The sequence below is a fragment of the Rhineura floridana genome, chromosome 7, assembly GCF_030035675.1.
Source record: "Rhineura floridana isolate rRhiFlo1 chromosome 7, rRhiFlo1.hap2, whole genome shotgun sequence".
Classification (NCBI taxonomy): domain Eukaryota; kingdom Metazoa; phylum Chordata; class Lepidosauria; order Squamata; family Rhineuridae; genus Rhineura; species Rhineura floridana.
In genome coordinates, this window is record NC_084486.1 from 112,939,803 (window position 1) to 112,967,181 (window position 27,379).

The window sequence follows — 27,379 nt, forward strand, 5'->3', positions numbered from 1 at the left end:
AATAAACCTGTATCTTGTTAGCTCTGTTTGCTAGTCATGTAAGAAACTTTCAGATTAAATTGGCTTTTATCTATCCTGTCAAAATATTGTCTTACAATAAGTCAAAATCTCATTCAAATAAAGCTATCTTATATTCTGGACAGAAAGAAATTAAATGTAAAAAAAAAAGTCAGTAGGGCAGCTCTTTGACCATTAGTACACTATTTTACTTCATGCTGTGCAGGCTCTTGTCCTGGATCTGTAGCAGCTGAATATTCTTGTCTTGTTGCAGCTTCCTATTAGCTATGTCCAGTAGTAATATCAAACCATGGTTGGTTTGTTATGAAGATGAGCTGTGGCAAACCTCAAGGTTGTGTGTTCCGTTCTTGCCTTTTCCTATTCTTTTTACATGAGAGGGGAAGATTAAACTTCTAATTTTTATTTGTGACAAGTCATAGTTTGCTATGGCACCAAGCATTGGTTTGTGCAAATCAATGTTCACTGCATTCGGATGTAACAGCAAAATATGGTTTTCTTGCAAATTAGATATAGATGCATCTCTGCCCCTCACTCATAAAGGGGGGAAGGAAATATGTAACCCTCAAGGCTTGTCATGGCTTGTTCACAGTTGGTTGATTGCTTGATTTTAGCCAATGCTGTCACTGGATTGTCTGTCTGTCAACTTTAAACTAACTTCAATTTCTTTCAAAAACCCTAGTTCCATAATTTTGCTGAGAGGAAGGATTGGGATGCCTTCCATCCTACACTGGTGGCAGAAGGTCTGTTTGCTTTTGCTAATGTTTTGAGTTACCTTCGGCTTTTCTTCATGTATACAACAAGCTCTGTCCTGGGGCCACTTCAGGTAAGTTGTCATACAGACAAAATGGCTAGATTTAATTGTTTGGGTCTCTGATTTTTCAGATACAGACTCTTTACTTATATTTAAACTCTTCTAAATCATTGACTGCATTGATAGTTATTGTTCATGTGGTTGGATTTTCACCAACTATGGGCTTACTGGGGCTGATTAAGTGATGGTTCTCTCATTAGACTAGAAACTGTAGAAACGAAGCACAAAAAAGTGTAGCATCCTTTTAAAAGGATTTTGCTTTATTGTATGGTGATTTGAGATCAAAGCTTTAGCAGCACATCATCTTCACCCCTTTATTTGTATGCCACCTTTCCACTCACAAAAAATATGGTCCTAGTACCTTAAAACAGTGAGAACAACACAATTGGAAGAATAATTTCATAATAACAGCAATAGTAAAATAGCAACATAAAGTAAATGTAACAGCAGAAGTTCAGTATTTTAAATGGAGCAACATTATATCTCCTGGCAGTAGCAAAAATAACGAGATTTGAACAATTTCACCTTGGTCCTAGATGTTCTAGCCGCTATTGCTAGATCTGCTACAGGTTAGCCAAGGATCACGTTGGTTTAAATACCTAGTCTTCAGCTTCCCTAAAGAACCACTGCCCCGTTGGCATCACCATTCAAGCAGCAACTCCTCCCATGATGTTACTTACAGTCTCTCTACTATAGCAGTTTCTTCCAAGGCTTCCAAAGGCAGGGTGTGGGGTAGCTGGAAACATTCCTCCCATGGTGTTACTTCCTATTTATAGTGCCAAGGCTTCTGAAAAGAATTCAGAGCCCCAGTTCAAAATAAGTCTAGCTGTGTGACACAGCAACCAAGGGTAGTGGTGGTCATGGTTGTTAGACTTATTAGTCATTTCTTACCAAGAAGGCCTCCAAGCAACTCATATTTAATAGTTCAATACAATAGCACACATCTGTTTGTTAGATACGTCTTAAAGATCAATACTGATGCTGTGCTATGAACTAATTAGAGATCATGCCTCTTCCCTCATCAACATCATTATCATTTATTGGTATGCCGCCTTTCCAGAGTAAACCGTGCTCAGTTCTTAACTATATTTGTTCCTTTTCATCTTACCAGTTTTTAAACTCGTTTTCTATTGCAAATTAACTTTTAAAAGCCTTAATAGTGTGGGGGGGAACACATTGGCTATTAAAAGTCCTCATTCATTTTCAAGAGGTTCACTATGTAACATATATATTTATTTGTGTTACAACTATAACATGCATTTTTATTAGTCCTCTATGTATTGAAGTCAGAATTCCAGTTGTACATAAACAGCCAACAGTCACCCCATTCAGTGGCACACTGAAGCTTTAGTTGCTCTTGTTGATGACCATCGATAAAGTACTAACCAACATTTCCAGAAGTAGGTCATGAATTTCAAATGCCTATAAACTGCACACCATTGGTGAAATGAAAGGCATATTATTGGAGCACTTTCATATTATCATACATGCTTTCAGAGCAGTGCATCATCTTCCTTTGTCTTCAACCATGTTAAAAGCTATTAATAACTGATATGAAAAACTACTAATTGGAGTTTAGATTTCTTGTAAGCTGCTTTGTGGATCTAGTTGGGTAAAAAAGTAGGATAGAATTATCTTAAATTGTTTCTATTAAATACATCTTCTACAAACTTACAGCACTTTGTAGATGTACTACTGATGACCACTGAAGTCTGGTTAAATTGCAATTACATTTAACAGGATTAGGATTGGGACACTAACAAAAATCTGGTACTTCTATTTGTGCAGTACTCCAGAGGGAGATCTATAGTCCTTCCCATTTTTATTTTAGTGTCACTATCACATGGGGATAGCCGAAATGGTGCCCTCCAGATGTTGTAGAATACAATTCCCATACAGTTCCTTAACCATTGACCATGCTTTTCCCATCGTGATAGATTTTCAACATTCACACGCTCTTCCAATCCACTGTTTTCCATTCACATTTAGTATTGCTGTTTCCTTGTGGCCCTGCCCCCAAATTTACATGTTTACTCACTCCGGAGTATTGCTAACGAATAAGGAAAGGGGGTTTGCTGAAGCCAGGAGAGCGTGGGGGATGCAATTGACAGTTTCATTTCCTCCTGGCATATTTCCTCCTGAAATGCAGTTTTTAGTGGAAGATTGTGTGTGTGCGTGCGTGCATGCGCGCACCTTCTATCACATTGCTAATTGGGCATATGGAACTCAGAATGGAGAGGGGGGTGCAATCCCCATGACTGTTTGGGCTTAAAGGCTGAAGCCGGGAGAGCGCCTCAGCATGAAATTGACATGACACTGACCAGACCCTCCTCCTATTGGTAGTAAACACTTTTTTCCTTTTTCTTTTTTTAAATTAGATAGTTGGAGACAGGTTTTGCATGTGTGTGTGTGTGTGTGTGAGAGAGAGAGAGAGAGAGAGAGAGACTAAAACGATGCTGCAATAAAAAGTAGATGCCAAGATAGTTCAGCTTCGCTTTTGCAAAGCCCGATGGAGTTTGAGTGGAAAGAGTGCGAAAGAACAGGAGTGAAGGAAGGCAGTTTACTGGGCGAGTAAGGGGCCAAAGAAAGGAGGGCTGCAGCAGTTCGGGAGCAGTCAGTCGGAAGTTGCTTCTTGAACCACCGGAAGTAAAATGGAATTCATGGAGAGTTTAGTGAGCAGAGAAAGGGGAGTATCTGAAAGAGATGATCCACCCCCCAGCAAAATATATTGGAGGAAAGAGCCTACATGGGAGGAGCCCAGCAAAGTGGAGATGGGTTTTCCTTCACATCGCATTTTCAGCAGGTTGCTTTGATTCAGATTTAAAGGGAAAAGCAGCAACACACCTTTCCTTTGCCTGCAACATCATGTAAACCCTGTGATTTAAATGGGGTGTGTATGTGCAGGTGGCACCCATCTCACATTAAATCTCCATGTGAACCAGTCCTCAGTCTCACAGTCCCGTCTTGTGCATGTTTATTCATTAAGGCTGCAATCCAGTGTGCACTTACCTGGGAGTAAGTCCCATGGAACCCAGTGGAGCTTACTTCTGACTAGACATGTATTGGATTGTAGCCTAAGTCTACAATCCCTTGTGCTCATACCTGGGTGCAAGCCTCACTGAGCGTAGTGAGACTTTTCTGAGTAAACGTGCATAGGATTGTAAAGATGTTTCTTTTTATATGCATGGGCATTGGGACCCAGGATTCACACCATCTTCAGTCATGAAATGTTTGAAGATTATGTAACTATTCTACATGCTGTAATTCATAGCTGCTGTACTTCAGTTGAATTCAAGATAGAGTGTGTTGGAAAATAAAAATGAATCAAGATAAAATAACACACGTTTGTACAATAAAAATGAATCTGTTTAATCTGCTGTTTTCTAGCAGTTCTCTCCCAACAGTATGCAGAACAGCTGCTTTACTTTTTTTTTTGCAGTGTCATGAATTTGACCAAGATCTACTTGTCTCATAACAGTTTTTCTAATACGCCAATAGGTTGCTTGACCTTGTATACCTGATTAAAATTAATAACAGATTGAAATGTTTTACAGATTTCAATGGGGCAAATGTTACAAGACTTTGGAAAATTTCTTGGAATGTTTCTTCTTGTGTTGTTCTCATTCACAATTGGGCTGACCCAACTTTATGATAAAGGATTCACTGTGGATGAAGAGAAGGACTGTGCTGGGATTTTCTGTGAACAGCAAAGCAATGATACCTTCCACTCGTGAGTTTCATAGTGTGGAGTGAGGTGGCAGTAATAAATATGAGCTATTTTGTTATATAGTCGTGGAGGCAGTTATGGTTTTTTTTCTGTACAATGTCCAGGTTGGAATAGCATATCATTGCATGTTATTGCTCCCAGAGGCATTTCTGTCTCTGTTTCATTATGTGCAGCAGTAGCTGGGATTTCTAGCTGCTCCAGGTAGCTAGTACATGTTAAAGAAAGAAATGCAAAGTATCAGAGACCACCCTTGGACCACCTTGTGGAATTTGGCGAGAGTATGGATTTCAAAGGAGACTGCATTCTGGACTGCACATTAGATCAGGAGAGTCCATTTTAGAATTCAGACCCACCTTGATGTTGTTGATTTTTTTCCTTTGATTTGGTAGTTAAATGCAGTCCTGAGACACATCTTGCTGAAATCATAGGCACGTTAACTACTTAAATAAGTGCACTCAACTTTCCCTGAATTGTGAAGTATGGACCTATGTTGTGTAGGGCATTTACTCTAATAAATGTAGATACCACTACTTCTGCTTGTATTATATATGTCAGTATCTCACTGAAACAGCAAAGTATTATTCCTATTTTATTTGATATCTGCACATTAGTTCCTCAAAAGTTACGAAGTCTGGGATAGCACCACAGAGGTTAGTTTCCTCTGGATATAAGATGGCAACGGAGACATATGTTGTATGCATAATAGCTGTTTCATCTCTAGCTAAAAACTCAGCTATTTTTGCCCAAATTGAAAGTACAGTAGGTTTTCCTGGGGATGCATGCAGGAAGCATCTAGAAAACAATGGGTTAATTCACTTTCCCAATGTCCTAGGACATGTAGGGTCACATGGTAACAAAAGGATTGTATCAGGCAGCTCCTAGAACTCTGCCTCCAGTTCCTTCCCTCCCTCACCTTAGGACAGAGGATTTCAAAACTCTTACTGTTTATATTCTTGTCTATATCTCAGGTCCTTGTTCTTTTTTAAACAACTCTTTTTTTCCCAGCTCCTGTCTCTCAGCATCTGTCTTCTTTCATATGAGTATATTTTCCTCAGAGTTTCTTCTTTCCCCTCTTCTTCCATTTTTGAGGCATCTATGGAGAATAAGACCTCAGAAGAGACAAAATACTTTCCCCAGGACATGCAGGTGGCATCCAGACCCACCCTTTGTCAGGAAACTGAGTATGGAATTGGCTGCAATTTCTACTTTGTGCCATGCTTGTTCGCAAGATAACTTTTCTTTTGTTCACAAATACTTCTCTGTCTGCTCTTTCTTTGTCTTGGATGCGCAGAGTCTTAGGTACTGGCTAATGCAGTCCTTTTGATAGCATGTGGCCCTACAGTGGAGGGTTATTAACTCACTGTTTTATGATAAGTGACGCAAGTTCTGTAGTGTTGCTCTTGCCAACTGGCAGAACACTGATATCAGACCTGAATTTATAGGGTTATTATCTATTCAATAAGACAACTTATAGCCCATTATCTTCTGTTAAAGAAATACCATTCAAATCTTCTTGAGCAAGCAATCAACAAAGGATGATCAGGTCTTCTTTGACACATCACGATTAGGGATGGGCAAATCAGGCTGCTTCCTGTCTATGTCACTTTTGCCTGTATTCGTCTGTTCCGTATCATTTCTCTGTTAATTTGCAATTTTTAAAATCTGCATGAAATTGAAATATTTCAATATTTAGTTGTTTGTTTAGCCCTCCTACCTCCCAAAAGGATACACAGGGTGGCTAAGTTAAGGATTTAAATCAATATAATAATTACAAAACATTTTAAAATATCAAACAGAACCTGTTCAATACTAACAGCAGCAGATAATACCTCCCTAACACCAATCATACCCCAAAGGCTTGGACAAATAGGTGAGTTTTAAAATTGCTCTTGAACATAGCTTGACTGGGGACAACCTGATTTCACCCAGGAGAGAGTAGCCAAGGTGCCACTGCTTCAACTGTCCTATCTCACATGACCATCTTCCTCACTACTGTCATTGATGGAACCACAAGGAGGAACTTTCCCATTACCACTGATTGAAAAAAAAAAGGTAGAAGGTTACTGAGAAGGCACTCCAAGTTACTTGGGTTCCAAGTTGTTCAGAGCTTTGTACATTAGTACTAACACCTAGAATTGGGCCTAGTAACTTTCTGGTAACCATTGCAGTATTTTGTGTATTGAAGTGAAACATGTTTTCTCTCAAAATGCATATTTTAAAATGTATTTTGAGTTTTTTGTCAAGAACTGCATCATAACATTAGGGAAGTGTCAAAGCTGGTAGGTAGATAAGTACGTTCCAATCCTTCAGAAAGTACAGATGAGATCATTTCTAATGGAATTCACAAAATTCAAATTCTCGGGCATCGCTGATTTGCACGCATGTCTTTGAGTAACCATGGTAAAGTACCTTCGTAGTGTTCACGTTAAGCCTTGCCCTGCTATGTACAGTGGTACATCATAACTCTTTCTTCCTTCTTTTAATGGGCCACAATGTCATTGTAATACACAGACATTCAAGTGAAATATAATAGAACTATTAATTTTCAAACTTAAACATTTTTTAATGATGAAACTATTGCACCAAATTACATTTTTTCCTTCTATGAAACGTAAATGTATTGAATATGTTGATTTGGCTTTGAATGCATGTTAGCTACTTTTTCCTCATGGCTTATCTAATACAGGAATTTTCTTCTTTTTTCAGATTTATTGGTACCTGTTTTGCCCTGTTTTGGTATATATTCTCCCTTGCGCATGTAGCCATATTTGTCACAAGGTTTAGCTATGGTGAAGAACTGCAGTCTTTTGTGGGGGCTGTTATTGTTGGCACATATAATGTAGTAGTTGTGATTGTCCTTACCAAGCTCTTAGTGGCAATGCTTCATAAAAGTTTTCAGCTGATAGCAGTAAGTGTTTATAAAACAAGATTTATTATATTTAAATGTAAACTTTGCCCTTGATTCTGCATAGTACAATACCTATCTTTTAAAACTTTTTTTTGCTTTTCCAATGTAAAATTGTGAAGATAGAGCTTTTCTAAAACAAGTAATGAGACATCCAGAAATTGAAGTTATAGCCAGAAATGGGAGAGAATGGAAGTATTTGCATTTTTTATTTGGTATCATACGTTTCTTATTTTTGTTCACAGAGGATGTTTAAGTATGAATGTGATGTAATTTGATCCTCTGATGGAAGTTTATTTTCATGCACAGTGAGGGTGTGCATGCATCCTTGCGTCATCATTAATCCTGGTGGGCTAGGGATGGAATTGTCTAAAAATCTTGTCAAGCTTATCTGTATAGATTTTTCTTTATTCATATCTTGCTCTATGATCTCTATAAGAAGAGGTGTTTTTTTACTAGTTCACTAAAAATATCAACAATTCTCACAAACCTTGGGTACAATTCATGGTTAGCAAGGAGATAATTTAACCACAAGTCTGGGTTGGATGATGCAGTAAGCCAAACCTTGGCTTAGCTCTGCACAACATGAAAGTAAAAAAGAGTGGGGAGGAGCAAACTGGCTTCAAGCTCCTCTCCTAGGGCATGCAGGTTTGCATGGTCCCAGTAATCCATAGCTTGGCTTACCATGGTATGTGAACCAGTGTCTAGAACCACCAGTGAGCCAGCCAAGGGGATAGGTTCACCTGAGGAAAGAAAATTTCACAAGAGATCCTGACACACACTCTAGAGGTTTTCTTCCAATGTCCTAGGCAGTTCTGGAAATGTGCATGAGGAAAGCCTTGAAAATCTATTTGCTCGATTTGCACTTGTCTAAGATCCTCCATGCAAAGTGTGTCTCCAAACAGGTGATTTTCAACTAGTGTTTTCAGCTACTATTTTAATGACATTCATGTGTCACTCTTGTCAAGTCTTTATCATTAAATATTTAAATGTGTAGATGACAGAATTGAAGTCATCAGAAATTCTGGTCCTGTTATGAACTGTGCCCATACGCCCTCCAAAGTTTGGGCCTGGCTCTTACCTAGTGCTTTTACTGCTAGTGCCAGCTAGTTCCTTCTCTCACCTGCAACACTCTTGCAAAGCAGAGGTGGAGGCAGGGGAGGTTGACTAGTGATGAGAGACTTTGTAAGCCTTTTACTTAAATTTTAGGAACTTATTTTCCTCCATAGGTGCATATGGGTTGTACTTTTCAATGTGAATTTCCTCATTACTAACTTAAACCCAATTTTGTAATTAATCATAGCTGAGCAGAATCCCTGATATCTGTTGTTTTCAATCATTCAGAATCATGAGGATAAAGAATGGAAGTTTGCTCGTGCCAAGCTGTGGCTTAGCTATTTTGATGATAAATGCACTCTACCTCCACCATTCAATATCATCCCTTCCCCCAAGACTATCTGCTATCTATTTAACAGCCTCAGTAAGTGGATCTGTTCTCATACATCATCAGGCAAAGTCAAGCGGCAGAATAGTTTAAAGGTAAGAAATAGGAAACTAAATACATTCTCGTAATGAAACAAATTCTCATCCATAAAAGATATCAAAGCAAAACTATTAGCAAAATTGCCTGTCATAATGTTTGAGCTTTACCTGTATTTAATTTGTGTCTGTTCTTGATTATTGATTTTTAGCTTTTGATAGATTTTTTTTAAAAAATTAAAAACTAAGTTTGTTTTTAACTGAAGTACACTGCTGTGAGACCTTTTGTGAAAACTATGTTGTCGCATTCCATTTGCCATTTTCTTTCACTATATTCTGTAGTAATTGAATTATCCTTATGAACTGTCCTCAGAGCTTGATTCACCCCACCCCCCAGATGTAAAATAAAAGTTCCCATGAAGCCTGGCAAACACAGCGTGAATTACACATTTACAATACAGTTCTGTGCATGTTTACACAGAAGTGAATCACATTGAGTTTAGTGGGGCTTACTTTCAAGTAAGCCTGCATAGGGCTGCAGCTTTAATAATGAGTGGTATAGTGGAATGTCAAAACTTTTTTCAAAGCAGGAGACAATTACATAATCAGCTAGAGTCTAAGGATAATTGATGGGAAGTGATAATGAGAGTTTCAAGTTAGTTTTTTTACAGATTTGCATAGAAGAAGCCAGAAAATAAAGGAACACATCTGGCAGAGGCTCAGTGGTCCTTCTTTGGGGTTCCAACTTCATGCTACCAGTTTAAGTGGTAATACTACTTTGAAAATTGATTGCATTTCTAATTAAAAGCTAAAGGTTGCATCTTTTATGGCTGAAAATACTTTGTGATAGTTTGGTGTGTTTTCTAAAAGTTGAACCTAGGCACTCAGAAGTGAGCACAACTGAGTTTAGTGGAGCTCCCAAGAAGGATTGCAGTTATGCTTAATCCTAAATGTATGTCCTCCTCTAGGATGCACACCTTAATGTGGTGAGGGGGGTTCAGAGTGTCGAAGAAGCTGAGAGCAGTGCTGTCAGGAGTCTAGACCAAGAGGCTAGAGCCCTAGCAGGGGCACCCAAGGCATTCTGCTGAGACACCACACTAAGATGCATCCAGACTCGGAGGAAGGCAATGGTAAACTACCTCTGAATACCTCTTACCATGAAAACCCTATGGACACAGTATCCAAAATGCAACACGAGATAGTGCTGGAAGATGAGACCCCCAGATCAGATGGCACTCAATGAGCTACCGGGGAAGAACAACAAACAAGTACGAGTAGCACTGTGACTAATGACGCCACTGGGTCAAAGCTGAAAGGAAGCCCAGATGCGAAAAGAGAATCTGGAGTTGTACGACATACACAATAGGAACATGGAAGGTGAGAAGCATGAACCAAGGAAAGTTAGAAATTGTCAAGCAAGAAATGAAACACATCAACATTACAATACTGGGTGTGAGTGAATTAAAATGGATGGGAATGGGACACTTTCAGTCAGGAAACTACAAAATATTTTATGCATGAAATGAGAAATTAAGAAGAAATGGGGTTGCTTTAATAATGAGAAGTGAAGCAATTAGGAGTTATAACGCAAGGTCCAAGCAAGTGATATCAATGAGATTTAACTGGAAACCTATTAACATAACCATCGTCCAAGTCTATGCTCCAACGGCAAATACAGAAGAAGAGGAATTGGAGAGATTTTACGCAGAAGTACAGGAAGAAATTGATCACACACCAAAACAAGATGTCCTGATAATCATGGAGGACTGGAATGCAAAAGCAGGGAACAGAGAAGAACTAGGAATTGTGGGGAAGTGGGGCTTAGCAGATAGAAATGAAGCAGGAAAAAGAGTTATTGAATTCTGTGAAGCCAGTAATTTGTTTCTTGCAAACACATTTTTTGAGCAACCAAAGGGATGACTGTATACATGGGACATTACCAAATGGTCATTATAGGAATCAAATTGATTGTATAATTGCTAGCAGAAGGTGGAGAAGTTCCATACTTTATGCAAAAACAAGACCAGGAGCAGACTGCGGTAGCGATCATGAACTTATAATATCGAAAATCAGAGTAAAGCTAAAGAAGAAGAACAAAACAATCATAATGCCAAAATACAATGTAAATAACATCCCAGAAAAATACAAAGATCAAATAAGGAACAGATTTGAAGATTTAAACCTAACTGATAGAGAACCAGAAGAGCTGTGGATTGAAGTCAGAGACATTATTAGTGAAGAATGCAAAATGACAATACCTCTAGTTAAAAAGAGAGAAAGACCTCAATGGATAATTGAAGAAGCTCTTAAAATGGTTAAAGAAAAAGGAAAGCAAAAGCAAAAGGAGATAGAAACAAAGTCAGAACCCTAAATGCAATAATACAGCGACTAGTATGTAGGGACAAAGAACTATAAAGTAGTTAATGTATAGAAATAGAGGACAACAAAAAGGGTAGAACAAGAGCTCTATTCCAAAAGATTAGAGAAATGAAAGGGAAATTCAAACCAAGAGTACGGATGTTGAATAATCAACAGGGGAACACACTGACCAAGATGAAATAAAAGGATGATGGAAGCAATACACCGAAGAACTCGATAAAAGAAATGCAGGGATTTCAGATTCATTCACGGAGGAACCGTATGATGAAGAACCAGAAATTTTAGGATGTGAGGTGAAAGCTGCTCTTAAAATGCTTGGAAGAAACAAGTCACCAGGAACATATGACATACCAATAGAATTGCTACAAGCTACTGAGACTGAATCTGGCCAAATTTTGACAAATATTTGTCAAGAAATATGGAAAACTAAGCAATGGCCCACAGACTGGAAGCATTCAATATACATCCCAATTCCAAAGAAAGGGGATCCCAGAGAATGCAGTAATTTCCGAACTATTGCCTTAATATCTCATGCAAGTAAAGTAGTGCTCAAGATTCTACAACAAAGGCTCTTACCATATATGGAGCAAGAAATGCCAGATGTCCAAGCTGGATTTAGAAAGGGAAGAGGCACCAGAGATCATATAGCAAACATACATTGGATAATGGAACGGACCAAGGAATTTCAGAAGAAAATCACCCTGTGCTTTATAGATTACAGCAAAGCCTTTGACTGTGTAGATCATGAAAAAGTATGGAATGCTTTAAAAAAAAATGGGGGTGCCACCGGGTATTTTATCACCCTATCTGTTTAATCTATATGCAGAACATATCATACAGAATGCAGGATTGGACCAAGATGTGACTGGGAATTTACAGGTCTGATGGACTGGGGGTCCTGAAGAAATTGAGGGCACAGGCTTGCAGCAAAAAGTAGGCCTTTATTTAGGAAGGGAACGTACAGGAAGTCAGTTTCCCATGATGTTCAATGGAGCTCTGCCACATGGCACTGATGTTTACATTTTTATACCCTCTAAGACAAAGAAATTAGCATCTTCCAATCGAAAAGTAACACATAAGTATTACATAAACATTATGCTGCTTACATTAAAATATTGCCAACTGGATAATAGTCAGAAATTCTAGTACCAGCCCATCACTTCTATGACCTAATACATTCCAAATCTAACCCTTCCTGACCCTTTGGAGACACCCTTTTGGAGGCTGCTATACCAGGGTCTTCCTCCCTTTATCTTCAGGCCTTGCTGTCCCAGCATAATGAACATTCCAAGAAGGTACCCCAAAGAAACAGCATCAAGCAGAGAAAAAGATTTTTAGCTTTGATTTACCTATTAAGTTATTATAACCTCATTATTCCTAAAGAATATATAGTTTATTTGTTTATTATAAGAATTCCATATCAGATGAAGGAGGTGTGAAACCTGAAGGGAGAAATATCAATAATATAAGATATTCAGACGATACTATCCTACTAGCAGAAACCAGTAATGATTTGAAACAAATACTGATGAAAGTTAAAGAGGACATCACAAAAGCAGGTCTACAGTTGAACATCAAGAAGGCTAAAGTAATGACAACAGAAGATTTCTGTAACTTTAAAGTTGACAATGAGGATATTGAACTTGTCAAGGATTATCAATACCTTGGCACAGTCATTAACCAATGGAGACAATAGTCAAGGCAATAGTCAAGAAATTAGAAGAAGGCTAGGATGGGGAGGGCAGCTGTGAGAGAACTAGAAAAAGTCCTCAAATGCAAAGATGTATCACTGAACACTAAAGTCAGGGTCATTCAGACCATGGTATTCCCAATCTCTATGTATGGATGTGAAAGCTGGACAGTGAAAAAGTGGTTAAGAGAAAAATCAACTCATTTGAAATGTGGTGGTGGAGGAGAGCTTTGCACATACAGTGGACCGCGAAAAAGACAAATAATTGGGTGTTAGAACAAATTAAACCAGAACTATCTCTAGAAGCTAAAATAATGAAACTGAGGTTATCATGCTTTGGATACATAATGTGAAGACATGATTCACTAGAAAAGACAATAATGCTAAAAAACAGAAGGGAATAGAAAAAGAGAAAAACCAAACAAGAGTTGGATTGATTCCATAAAGGAAGCCATAGATCTGAACAGGGTGGTTTATAACAGATGTTATTGGAGGTCACTGATTCATAGGGTCACCATAAGTTGAAATCGACTTGAAGGCACATAACAACAAAATCTATGTATGTGTGTGTATTGTGGGCAATAGTGGATCTCCACAGCTGGCTGTATGTGGACTCTCCTTGGGTATGGACTGTCTTGGGGAGGTGTGGTTATGGGGGGTGTCATGATGAGCTTCTGAATTTCAACATTTACCACTAATCCACTGTTAATTTCTTTTTTAAAATCTTTTTTGCTGATATGAATAAGTTTGTAGTCGCTATTGATTAACAAAATTCATCCCTTCGTTATTTATGGATCATAGACTGGACACTTTATCTATTGAGAGATGCTTTGTACCAGGGTTATGTCAGTATCAAGCCTCAGCCAGTAACTTTGGCTTCTTCACAAGTCAACTGCAAACTGTTTGAGACCGGCATCTAAAGTCCTTTTTATTTTTCCCTCTCATAACATTATTTAAGGATTTAAAATCCAGTAGTGCAAATTCAGTAAAAGCAAATGAGTTTCGTCTGCAGCAAGACAGTAATTCCAAAAAGGATGCAAATTTGTTAGGTTTCCTATATTGTATGCTAACTTTAAACATGTCCTGTGACATGTCAGAATAAAATACTCAAAGGAAATGCTACAGCCTCTTAGTTTTATAGCTACTTTGAATAATGCCCTCTCTCATTAGGTATAATAATTACTAGAGTTCCATCTAGCAGTTACAAATAAAGAATCATCCCACATCTTAATAAACTTTGGTACACAGGTGGAAATTTTGAGGTTTGTTTTTGAAGGGCAGACATGTTTTATACATGTAAACTACTGGGTTAGATCCAACACAGCATAAGTGGGCATCCTCTTATACAATGGGGCTTCTCCCCCTGCGACCCCTTAAACAACCCCAAAATCTGTTCCAGAGGTTAGGAGACACCCCCCCGAGAAGATTTGAGAGTAGTGGGGGCTGGAGGGGAGAAGACAAGAAACCAGAAGTCCCATTCTGAAGCATATTCCATTGTGCAAGCAGGCATACATGATTAATGTCATCCACTAATTTCTGAGCTAGATACATAATGGGTTCCTCTAAAGTAACTGTGTATCCTGTGCTTAGTTTCTGCTGTGCATATTGCTATAGAGGAGAAATTGAAGGTTGTTCATAGAGAATTGTCTAATTTGTATATGTATGTTGTACAGTCCAAATGCAGATTGCAGTTCAAGACACATCATAAGATACAAATATGCAGTGTATTATTAAGGAATTAAGCATTTAGAAGACATTGTAAAAAAACAAAACTTTTATCCATTTTATAGGTAGGAAACACAGACTTGTTCATAAGGACAGTGAGTCAGGTCATGGTAAGGAACTTACAAAAGCCAGTCAAGCTACAGACACGTACACACTAATATACAGCCACAGGAGTATATAGCAAGCATAGATTTTTGCATTCCACCATGTTAAATTGAAAGTACCGCCATGCCATTCTGCTGCTTCCCATAAGCTCATTTCAAAACAAAATCTTACAAAACTTACAATCCTGAACTCAGAAATGCTTGCTTAACAACCCTCTTAAGTTTTCATGGCGATACAAAAAACAGTCAGAGAGAATCCAGACTTTAAAATCTGAAACGGGGGGGGGAATCTAGACCTCTATTGGATTTTTCCATCAGTGCTCTCATAATTTGTTGAAATTAATTAAAAATCAGCCATGTTCACAAAGTACCTATAATCCTATTACTGACCTTGCCCAATACTCTTGCCCTTCATCTTCTGCAGCTTAAAAGTTTAAAAAATGCATGGCTGATTTTTAATTAATTTATGAAAGTTAACATTGAAGTCTGTGATAGTGCAGGCATGCTCAGTAAGAACCAACTGTCAGTGTTCTAAAAGCCAGACTAACAGCTGTTTGGCTTGGCTAATCAAGGTCAGCTCTGATTTAAATTAGGGTGGGAGGCTACAGGTGTCTGCTGTAGAATAAAAAGTTGGGGAACACCCTGAAAAATAATGATACTGTTAACAATGCTTTCATTTTGGAAAGGGGCTTTCCCTCTGCCCAGTGCCCACCCACTCAATCTCCTCTGCTTCCTCCCCTCCCCCTCTCTTCTCCCCCTCCCTTTCCTTCCCGCCTCCTTTCCCAGATCAGTTTTACCTATCTTGAGCATTGATTGCATGTGAGCAAATCCCATTGAATTTAAGAATGCAAATGATAAAACATGATGGCACCAGCGTAAATCCCATTGAACTCAATAAGCATGCAATGATCAAACCCACCCTCTTTCTCTCCTTCCCCTGCCTTCCCTCCTTCCTTCTCTCTGCCCTCCCCACCCCACTCCTCTCTAGTCAGTTTCACTTAACCTAAGCATGATTCCATGGGAGTAAATCTCATTGAGCTCAATAAGCATGAAAATGATCGATCTATTCGCAGCAAACTTGCACAAGATCTCATTTCTTACCTCCCAGATTAAAAAGCAGAGAAATTCACTGACAGGAAGAAAAAACACTTGTGGTTTAAGAACATGCCTATATGGAATAATGGCACTTACTATTCTGTGCAATAGTCTCCAGTGGACATGAGGAGTGTCTCAGTTTGCACATGATAAAACAGTGGGAAGTTAAATATATTCTAGCTAATTTCTAGGTGTGCTCTATGTTTTTAATAGACCATGCCCACCTTTCCTTAAGTTAGAGTGATTTTAAGGATAGCAGGCTGAACACATGGATCTTGGGCAGGCCAAGTTTGTTTTTACCAGCAGCTAGATTCATTGCTTAAATAGTAACATATTGTAATCAGTCTGATTTTACATCAAAGCTGCAGTTTCAGATTCAACTGTTAATGCACCCAAAATTGAAATGGAAATAGAATATAACCTCCAGTCTGAAACACAAGCGGCTGTCTTCACCATCATATGACACTAACCAATAAAAAGGCTTTGAAAACAATAAAAATTCATTTGACACAGATGTGTAGGATGAATAATGAATGAAATACAATTTTCTAGGTTGGATCCTCTGTAGAAACAGTAGTAACACAAGAAAGAAGCAAAGTAAGAACGCCAACAAACATACATGACATGTAATTCTCAGTCTTTGGAGATGTAGTCCTGATATCTGGTGTTGCCACCACTTACAATATGCTCAGAGGCACATGTTACCAAATTCTTCCAAGCTACACAGGAAGTGGATTGGACTGTGAAAGGCCAACCCAAATAGTATTTGCATCTTTACAAATTCGTAGGGCAGTACAGTATCTCAGAGAGGAGGTCAGGTCTTCTGTTCCCCTGGTGCTGCCCAACTTCCCTGCTGTTTGAAGTTTGCTAGAAATACCTGTTGGCTACAGGTGCGTTCTTAAAAGGCAAGGGTTTGTTTTTTGTTTTGCCTGTTAGTGAATAACTGAGCATCCGGAAACATTCACCTGTCTTGGACAACCAGATCAGTGAATCCATGGCAGAACAATTAAGTGCACAACAAGCCTAAAATGGCCCGAACAGACATCAAAGAAATGGAGAGAACAGATAAGAGAGGGACACAGGCCAACACATACACATGCACACACAGCACTTTGGGAACGGGAACTCAGCGCTAGCTGTTCACTGTGGGCCACTCTAGGCCCATGGCAGCACAGCTCATGCATGCCAGGTCTGCCTGCAGTGTTGACTGGGAGTTTCTGGACATCTATAGAATCAAATAGTATGCAGATTGGTTTAAGCTTAGTAACAGGAGTGGTTTTAGAATTACTAAAATTTTGGAATAGCATACTGTCTTTATTCCTTCAGTGGACACAGCAGTGTTCACAATCCATCCAATGCTAAGTGTTTTTAACTTCCATTGATTTCCATGGAAGAATTAAGTATATGTTTAAATATCTCCAGTTAAATTAGTTGGCTTAAAAGTCCTTAATTTTGGGTGGATCGTACCCAGTGTTGTTTTACAATGATGTACAAAGCTTTTTAAATGAAAAAAAAAAGTAGCCTGTACCTGTAAATAATATCTAATGTGCTATTGTTTACTTAAAGGAGTGGAGAAATTTGAAGCAAAAGAGAGATGAGAATTACCAAAAGGTGATGTGTTGCTTAGTTCATCGCTACTTGACTTCCATGAGACAGAGAATGCAAAGTACTGATCAAGCGACTGTAGAAAATCTCAATGAACTACGGCAAGACTTATCAAAATTCCGAAATGAAATGAGAGACCTACTTGGCTTCCGGACTTCCAAATACGCTATATTTTATCAAAGAAATTAAAAATGAAGGTTTTAAGTAAAACCTTCATTTGAATATTTTTGTTTTCACCCCAAATAACAAAATATGATGATTTCTTATTGTTGCATTTTAAAAATACAGTAGCATGAGATGCAGAAAATTCAGTTGTGAACAAAATGACAGTTTTTTTATTTATACAGTATGTAAGATTTCTGCTGAGTCTGCCAAGGCACATGTGGAGTTTGAAAAGCCTCATTAACAATTGAAGTTCAGAACTTAGGCGTCAGTCCTAACCCTACTTACTTGGGAGAAAGCACCATTGCATTCAGTGGGACATACTTCTGAGTAGACATGGTTAAGTTTGAGATGATTTGTCTGCACACTTTTGCATTTTTGAGAAGGGAATAATTATTGAATATCCCACCCCAAAATATATGGGATGTGGCAGCACAAATATCTTTAGCAGCTTAAAACAATTTTTATCCTTTCATATAGAATAGATATGCTAGGAAGATATGGGAATACTATAAAAGAGCACATTTGTGGAAAGGCTATCAATAAACAAAATATTTTTTTTCATCAAAAGGATAATAAATATATTTTTAAAATACTCATTTGGAGTAGACCAGCATAAAACTTGAAAGGCTATATCATTATAACATTAACATTTGCCATTTTTTTGTACTTAGTGCCACTGAACGATACCAAAGATTATAATATTTTGGAACGGAATCTCATATAAAAATAGCGGTTGTGTAAATTTCTAATAGATAAACCTAAGGCATCATCTGCGTCCATATCGTTTGGTTCTATTTAAATCAACTTGTTTTCAAGTGATATTCCTAAAGTAACACCTGATCTAGTGACACAGTACATGAAATATGGAATTTCAACATTATTCTTAAATATACCTGTATAGAAGTCCTACAGATTTCAGTGGGAATTAGTTCAAAGCAGGTCTTCTGAAATCATAGCATCTGTGATTATGGCAGTCTTCCCCAACCTGGTGCCCTCCTGATGTTTTGGACTACAAGTCCCATCAGTCATGTTGGTTTGGACAGATGGAAATTGTAGTTCAAAACATGAGGACACCAGGTTGGAGAAAGCTGTATTATGCAGAGTCCTTTTTGTCATAGCGGTAAATGAAATATTAGAAATAATACTTTACTGCCAAGCTGAAACATTAATTGGAATGGAAATGGTCTGCTAGTATGTATATATAAGGACGGAGAGATTATGGCCCCAATCCAATTGTAGGTAATTATGCTTAAATTCCAGTTATATCAATGGGTCAAGTTAGATACAATGAACTTAAATCCCACTGATTTCATTGGAAGCATGCCAAATTTTAATCGGATTGGGTCCTGTGTGATCATTGAAAACGTGCTATGGAGACATTAACTGTTTTGTTCTCATAGTACCTATTTTGAATGCAGTTTGCTTTGGTTTCTGATATGGTTTATATCATAAATATTTATCTGCAATGTCATTCTATTTGAGGAACAATTAAGCGAAGGAATGGGAGTACAGATACCAATGCTCTGTATACTTCAATATGAAAATCTTCAATGTACTGTATTACATGAAACTTTTGTATTTCATTGTGATGTGATGGGTACAATCAGTTAGCCCTGGTTTAAATATTTCCTGATCATTGAAGAGATTGCTACCTGTTCAGGTAAAAAGCACATACATTGGCCCAACTTCCAACCTTCATGAGTTTAGTGAAAAAGGTGTGAAGGGGGATCCTAAGTACATTCATCTGATGATATCTGTGTTAACAGGGTTCTTGTGTTATCAAAGTTCTGATTGTGAGGAGGCTTCTAAGTAAAACAGGCACAACCAGGGAATTGGGGCAGGGATGACACATGTGCCCTGGCCCCCTACTTAACTTTTGCCCATGTATGTTCAGGTTGAACAGTTGAGGATAAGTGGAACAGCCCTGAATCTTATGCCAGGGTTAGCACATACCATAGCCATGGTAAAAAAGAAGTTACTTTTGCATCAGGCACTGGTGTGCTTAAGTCTCATTGATGTCATGGGATGTAAATACACTAGGCATTGCTGATGTCTATCTTAGATATTAACTTGCAGAATTTAAGGATAAAAGGTGCTGGCCACCTATGTAGTTGTAACTTAAGTCTGGAAACAAGAGAATGAGTTTTAAGTCAACTTTCCTCCTTTTGAGATAATTTATTATAACAATGTTTTTTTAAATATATATATATATAATGTGTGTTAAGAAACTATATTTGACTTCATTGGGATTCAGACTATCTGAAGATTTTTTAAAAATTGTATGCAGACTTCAATTTGAATAGTGACTCAGTCCTGTTTTCCAAAAAAGTTGATGGCATTCTGAGCAATGGAAAACAAATCCAAGATTATTTGCTTACAATATATGAATGCTTTGTACCATATGTTATACCTTTCCTATTGAAGCACTACAAAAATAGAAGCATAAAATAGCTTTTTAAAAGGCCAATGCTAACCTAATGGATAATGCAATATTTTTTTCAGGGAAGTTACTACTGTTGCTAACATATATATCGTATGAACCTGTGTGGTCTAGAGATCTTCATTGTAATGTGCAGAACAGAAGCTAGTTTATTTTGTTGTACTGTTTTCTTCATTTTATTTTTCTGCCTCTTTCTTCCATGCAATCAGACTTTAGCCTGTGATTGTGTTTTTTAAAGGCCTTACAGAAATAAATGGCAAGATAGGTGTTTTCCAGGTTGTTATGAATAATTTGTAGGGCCCTACCAAGAGTGTTTATCCTGTGGTACAGTTGTAACCATTTTTAAAGGAGTAATTACCAATAATTTGCTCTAGATGTAGTGGCCTTAATGCCGTCTTCTCTCTTTTTTTTAGAAAACTTGTTTTCTTGTCAATATTTCATGTCACAAGCACCCAAAGTGGAACAAATAGCTCAAAATAAGTGATATAGAAAGAACTCATAAGAAAGCCTGATTAGAATGTGTTTTGCTGCAGGGTTGAGGATTTATTTATATATAAAATGCAGAATTCAGTCAGATATGATGGCAGTTGACGGCTTTTTGCTAATGAGCCAGCTGTTGTCTTTGGACTTATCATTCCTAATTCTTTTTCTTTAAGAGTTTCATAACAATCCTGAATTATTTCTATAATTTAAGGGGCTTTTTTATAGAATGGTTGCCTTTTCTAAAGGCTCAGGTAATAATTTGTTTCATTTGTATCTTGGCTTTCTCCAAGGAGCTGAGAACATCATTTTATCAACAGCTTTGTGAGGTGTGATAGGCTGAGATCATCATGTCTTGTCCAAAGCTGCACCTGCCCAGTTTGAATGTCATGGTAAACCATAGTTAATGAATAAATGCTGAGGTCGCTCCTACTTCACTCCTCCCCTAGCATGTGCAGGAGCAACAAACATTGTTTTGCTCTGACAAACCATGATTGCTAAGTCAAGAACAAATGTTGGCTTCACACTGTGGTTTTTCTTGAAGCAGTATAAACTGCAATCCCTTGTTCCAATGTAACACTATCCCAGTTATACCAGTGAAGGATTGAAGCAGGAGTGATCTCCACATTCACAGTAACCCACTAACAATAATGTGCAAACAGTGTCACACTGTGGACTTCATATCCAAGTGTATTTGAACCTGGAACTACATTTGTTCTCATACTCCTTCAATCTTACAGTTGTGTTATTTTCTTAACACATTCATCCTTTTGACAATCCAATGAGATTTAACTGCTCTTACTGACAGATGAAGAATGCAAACAAAGACTTAGTGAGTGGCAACCAGCCTATTTATATACTTGTGGGATTATTTTAGATCAGCCTGTCTCGGTTGTTAACACTGTAGAATGTTAAATCTTAAAAATGAACAACTGTTAGTCAACCACCGTTGCCAGGTTTGCTCAGGGTCAGCATCGTGCCTATTGGGTCAAACTGGCTCTTCTGGACATAGCTTTACAAATGAGAAAAATCTTTATTAGCTTTTATGTCATTCACAAATGTGTACTGTGCACAGTTGTGCTTTTTAAAGTTTGTTTTGACCTGAGATCATTAAAAAAAATCCATCCTGCCCAAAGTCCTAAAAATACTGGTAAATTTCACTGAATTAGAATGCTCTGCATATGGGCCCAACCCTAGCACAGCCTAGAACCATCCAAAATCCAGTCCTTGACTTGGGTGTGAAGCGACTCTAGACAGATGAAAGCTTTTAAAGTATGAGGGCCAGGATAAGAATCAAGGGAAAACAGCATGGGAAATGAAAAGTGACTTGCCTGCTATTTGTAGAATTACTGAGATGGATCCAGGTTTAGTCATGATTGGAACAGATGACCAACTTAAGTCCCATTGATTTCAGTGGGGTCTATTCTAAGGCTTACTAAGTACGAATCCACTCACTGTTCATAAGTTTCAGTCATTCTGGAATGGACTAGAAAAAGTAGGAATTGTATATGTACTGTACATCATGATTTTGAGTGTGGCCCTTACACAAGATAAACTAAGTAATTACCCATCTCTAATATACTGTGGTTCCAAACTTGGGTCCTCATCATTTAATGTTAGTAAGATAAGAATCACAATCAGACGACAGGCAATGGGGTCCTGTTAGTTCTAGCACAGCCTACAGGCACTATTGAAGTTTTCTATCTCAATTACTAATTTTTCTTTCTACTTAATTATTAAATATAGCATGAGTTTTTTTAAGTGTTTATTAAATGTAGGTTACAATGCAATGAAACAGGAAGACTGAGTTTAAAATGAATTACTATAAATATTGCACTTAGATCACATCAGTCATTTTAAAAAAATCCTTCTGAGAGAAGTATAAATTAAGAGCTTCAGTGTAGTGATAACGTGGTATATTGCAGGCTGGCTGATGTTGCTGAAGGTTTTGAAATATAAAATCGGCATTCAAAGTATATTTCTTTCAGTATGTGCAACATCAGTCTATGGAAATTACATGACTGAAAAATTCCAGAAAGTATACCACATTCTTGGAAAGGACAATTCCCCATTTTGTTTGCATGAGGAGAGATTCTGGAGGATAGATGACAGCGCAGCTAGATAAATTTATATTCAACACTGTTTGGTTTTTAAGACATTCAGGACCTTTTGATTCTTAGTCTTGAAACTCATTGTAAAGCTGCTGGGCAGAATTTTACCTCTGCCATCCTCTTCTACCTGTCCCATAATGACATAATTTAGACCTGTTGAGAGAGGGAGAGTTTTTTTTTTTTAAGTAACAATTTCTGCTACAATTTCAACAATGCAGTTATAATTTTGCACATTATCTTTATAGCGTAAGCAGTGAATAAACCTGTATGTTTCAATGTGGCAAATGGCATTCCATGACCCCAATATTTATACCAGAGCTAAATTGTCAGAGAGATAATTTATCTCCTAGTTGAATGTACTAAAGGTGTGGTATCGTCTTTGTTTCTTCTTCCATACAAATGTACTAAAGCGGATCGACCAATTGCTCCAGGAAATAAGAGGGAGGGAAACAAACTGGACTTTATGCAGAAATGTGAAGACTAGACCAGGAGTAGCCCATGTGGTGCCCTCCAGTTATTGCTATAGTCCAGTTCCCATTATCCCTGACCACTGTCCATGCTGGCTGGGGCTAATGGGAGTTGGAAGCCAGCAACATCTGGAAGGCACCACATTGGCTATACCTGGATTAGACTGAACACTAATTTTGCTATTAATGTTTATCTTTAAGAGACATTATGTTCAATTCTGTTAGATATCTATAGGACAGAATGAGGTTTGGTGTTAAATTAGGGAATATCTGGAAGTATACAGATGACCAAGTTACCCATTATGAACAGGTCTTACTCTGAAGGGATGAGACAAGAGATGAATTAGTTATGAAATTTAAAAGTGTACAGTACTGCAATTGTAACATTAAATCTTGTTTGATTTTTATCAATAGATAAAACACTGAAGGTGTGAAAACATGAGATTTGTTTAATTTTCATTATGCTCAACTCTTAGATCCTGCCCTACATGGAATTTGCTGTTCTTTCCTCATATAGATGAATTAATGTCAACAGGAGTAAAACAGTAAGCCACTTGTATTTCCCAACAGGTGAGACAAATAGCGGTATAATGCAAGTAGGATGAGTAGAGATTAGTGGCACTGCAGCTAAACATTTTGCAAATCACTGACTATTGAAGAATACTAAAACAATTTGCTCTCAGTATTTGTTCAATATTCGTTTAGCGTTTCTTAGTCTTAAACACTGTGCAAGCCAATGAAGAAGCTCGGAACCTAATTAGCCTTTACTTGCTAAAACCAGAACAGGCCACAACAGCCTATTTAAACAGTGAGCTGGTATATGCAATCCAATTTTTCTCGCTCTAACGTATTCCAGTTTTAAAGGTGTGTGTATGTCTAACATTATTGTAGGTTTGTCTTGGCTTACTGAGCTGTCACCTTTATGACCACAGAAACAGCTTAACCAATCCTCTCTTCTCTTTCAACTCATTTGCATTATTTCACTACATAATTTGAAATAACTGAAAATAAGCAATTCTAGAATCAAATTGTTAAGGCCTATGAATTTTCTCAACTATTCATCAGTATAATATCGTTTGGATAGTTTGCTTTGACATTTAGTTCTTTAAAGGATCAATCTGATTCCGAATACAGCTTCCTGAGAAAATTAATTATTGAAAATTGAAGGAGTAATGAGAAAATTAGTGTTATTTGCAAAAAAACCCACCAGAATACCGTTTAAGTACTTACCTCTTCTGATAAGAGGACACTGTTTACAAACAACAACAATCTTGGCACTCATATTTTTGCCTGCTTGTTGGATCGCTAAATTTCCTTCTTTGTACACATTAATAATTGATATCGTTGCATGCAAACTTCCACCCTTGGTGTTGGTTGTGACAACAGATCCAGTTATTACTAGAAAGAAAATATGTAGGATTAATACCCCTGGAATGTGATTGGAACACAGTGAAGTAGTTACATGAAATATTTCAACTTATGAATAAGGATAAATATCTCAAACTAGTATGTCATTTGGCTATGGCTAAGTGCCCGTCTATTTTAGGTTTGTTTAGAACATTTTTTGACTACCAAATTAACAAGGTCTTCTGGAGAGTTCATACAATCAAAGGACTGTAATTTAGAGATGCTAAAACATTAACATAAAATATAACCAATACTTCTTTCTGTTCTCTCAAACCCATTGGTAACAGGGACCAGACGGTCCGAACATATAAAACCAATTCTGGCCCGCTTGCATTGGCTGCCTGTGTTTCCGGGCTCGATTCAAGGTGCTGGTTTTAACCTATAAAGCTTTACACGGCTTGGGACCACAGTATCTGATGGAACGCCTCTCCTGACACAAACCCACCCGTATACTACGCTCAACATCTAAGGCCCTCCTCTGGGTGCCTACTGAGGGAAGCTGGGAGGGTGGCAACAAGGGAGAGGGCGTTCTTAGTGGTGGCCCCCAAATTATGGAATGATCTTTCTGACGAGGTGCACCTGGTGCAATCACTTACCTTTCGGCGCCAGATCAAGACTTTCCTCTTCTCCCAGGCATTTTAGCATGTGTTTTTAAATTTTTTTAAATTGTGTTTTAAATTTGTATATTTGTTTTTAATGTTTTTAGTTACTGTGAACTGCCCAGAGAGCTTCAGCTGTGGGGCGGTATATACATGCAATAAATAAATAAATAAACAAACAAACAAACAGAGTGGATTCCAAGCCCCCTTTGCACTAGATTGGGGTTGGGGGTTGGATCCAGGCTGGTACAGTGATCTGCCTACCCCCTCCTTCCACCCTGACCATTGTGTGCAGCAAAATGTGCATGGAGCAGTGGCCCTGCTGCTCCATAAAGCGCTGCCGCTGGGGGGGGGAGTTTGGATGTCTCCCTAAGTATTATGCTAACTGCATAGGCCAGTTGCATTAAGATACCACATATAAATCAGTTTTATATCTAAATGGGTAAAAAGGAGATACACAGGCCTTGAAACTACCATAATGAACCACTTCTACATTATAGAGAGGCATCATCAAGAGGTATTATGGAATCAGGAGTAAAGCCATCCCTACAACAAATTTATCACTGAATAAGCAATACAGGCTGTTCCAAGAAGACAACATGCCAGCATCATCACTGAATCAACACTTTCATAGAGCAACAGTTTGCCTTCTGTTTGTTCAGTTTTGTTTAGACTGGAAAAGGTTATTTCTGACATAAACATTCACACTGTCTTCTCTGCATAACATCTAAAGGAATATAACTGAGTCAAAGACACCAGTATAAGAGATGCAAGTAGCATGATCTGAAAGAATTTCCTTGTACACTAATGGTAGTTTACAAATAAATGCTCTAACCCTCCCATGAAACTAAGCATACATGTCCAAGTCCACTGGTTGAAGAAAAAAATACTTTGTTGCTCTTACCAAAGTTACTTGAACAGTAACTGCTCTCAAGAGTTCCCCTCCTTCTGCATTTTTGCTGGCACAGGGCAACTGTGGGCTTCAACCCTTTCCCAAAAAGATCCAGAAAGCAAAGTTAGTGAAGTCAGTTTAAGTGTTTCAGAAGTCATTTAAAAAGACTTTTTTTCCTGTGTGTGTTTAGTGTACAGAGAGAACTGGCACTCCCAAAATGAAAGCCCCCCACAGTCCAGGTAAACTGTACTTCAAAGAAACCAATTCTGTGGGCATACTTGTGCAATGTACTTTTGCTGTTTACCACAGCTCTAGCTCTAAAGAGTGGTGCAATGTGTATCAGTGATCAAGCCTCAAATTCATGGAGGCATAGACGATATTCTGGATATCTAACTGAAATACATTGAAGTCAAGTAGGAAAAGGGGTCCTTAAATTATTAAAAGTGAAGTTTCAGAGATAACGAGCCAGGGAGGTTTTCACATGTGGTCATGAATAAGAAGGGGGAAGGCTCTTGTATGAAAAGGGTACCTAGTGTTGCCAAAGCTGCTAAACAGCCAACATTAACCTTTGTGCCCATCTGTTTCTGAAAATCTATGCATAACTGTGCAAGAAGGACTGTATGAGGCTCATACGTTTACCACATTCCAGACTAATAAGGGGCTCCTGGGAGGAAGGGCGGGATGTAAATTTAAATAAGTAAATATGACATCATTCCACCTATAAGCATTCAGGCTAGAAGGTCCTATTTAATCCAAGCAACACTTTTTTCCAGCCTCTTCTTTACAATAAGATGATTACAACGGAAAAGAAAATGGTCCCAGTGTGTTTATCTTGAAGTTGCCCACCTTTCAATAAAGATTAAATAAAGACTTCAGACTCACCTGTGGTGGCAAGGAGAGTTGTGGTGGTAGGTGATGCGGTTGTGGGCAGTTTTTTGGGTCTGAATTTGTAGTGACCAATAAAGCCATCAGCAGTTAAACTTAAATCAGACAAGAACTGAACAAGCAATTCATTTCTCTCTGATACAATAGGCCTGAAAGAGAAGAATGTAACCTTCATATTATTATTATTATTAATTAATTAAATTATATGGAGTTAGATTTTGTAGTACAACATGTTACACAAACATACTATATGTGTAAATATTATGAACAGAAGGCTGGGTCTTCCTTTGTTAATGTGAATATTTTCCAAATGGAACATAAAGATTCCTGCTATCAAGTTACGTACTTGGATGTATTTTTAGAGAGAAGTAAGCTTCACTACTCCTGAAGAAATC

At 37.9% G+C, this 27,379-nt stretch overlaps 2 protein-coding genes across 6 annotated transcripts in view; one reads left to right on the top strand and one right to left on the bottom strand.

Moving 5' to 3' along the window:
- Positions 1-24,233, top strand: part of TRPC1 (transient receptor potential cation channel subfamily C member 1) — a 59,359-nt gene extending 35,126 nt beyond the window's left edge. For 4 of the 5 annotated variants that reach the window (XM_061636926.1, XM_061636930.1, XM_061636929.1 and 1 more), the window contains 5 exons: positions 698-841; positions 4,384-4,559; positions 7,263-7,464; positions 8,806-9,000; positions 17,500-24,233. In XM_061636926.1, the coding sequence (XP_061492910.1) occupies positions 698-841; positions 4,384-4,559; positions 7,263-7,464; positions 8,806-9,000; positions 17,500-17,727 (945 nt within the window). In that variant the 3' untranslated portion in view covers positions 17,728-24,233. Of the gene's footprint in view, positions 1-697; positions 842-4,383; positions 4,560-7,262; positions 7,465-8,805; positions 9,001-9,611; positions 9,708-17,499 lie in introns of all 5 variants that reach the window. The other variant, XR_009764083.1, reaches the window with a different exon arrangement.
- PCOLCE2 (procollagen C-endopeptidase enhancer 2) overlaps positions 22,363-27,379 on the bottom strand; it is a 43,299-nt gene continuing 38,282 nt past the window's right edge. Inside the window, exons 6-9 of the mRNA XM_061636934.1 lie at positions 26,982-27,133; positions 26,112-26,195; positions 24,432-24,599; positions 22,363-22,887 (exon numbers count right to left, since the gene is read on the bottom strand). Coding sequence (XP_061492918.1) covers positions 22,757-22,887; positions 24,432-24,599; positions 26,112-26,195; positions 26,982-27,133 — 535 coding nt within the window. The 3' untranslated portion in view covers positions 22,363-22,756. The remainder of the gene's footprint in view (positions 22,888-24,431; positions 24,600-26,111; positions 26,196-26,981; positions 27,134-27,379) is intronic.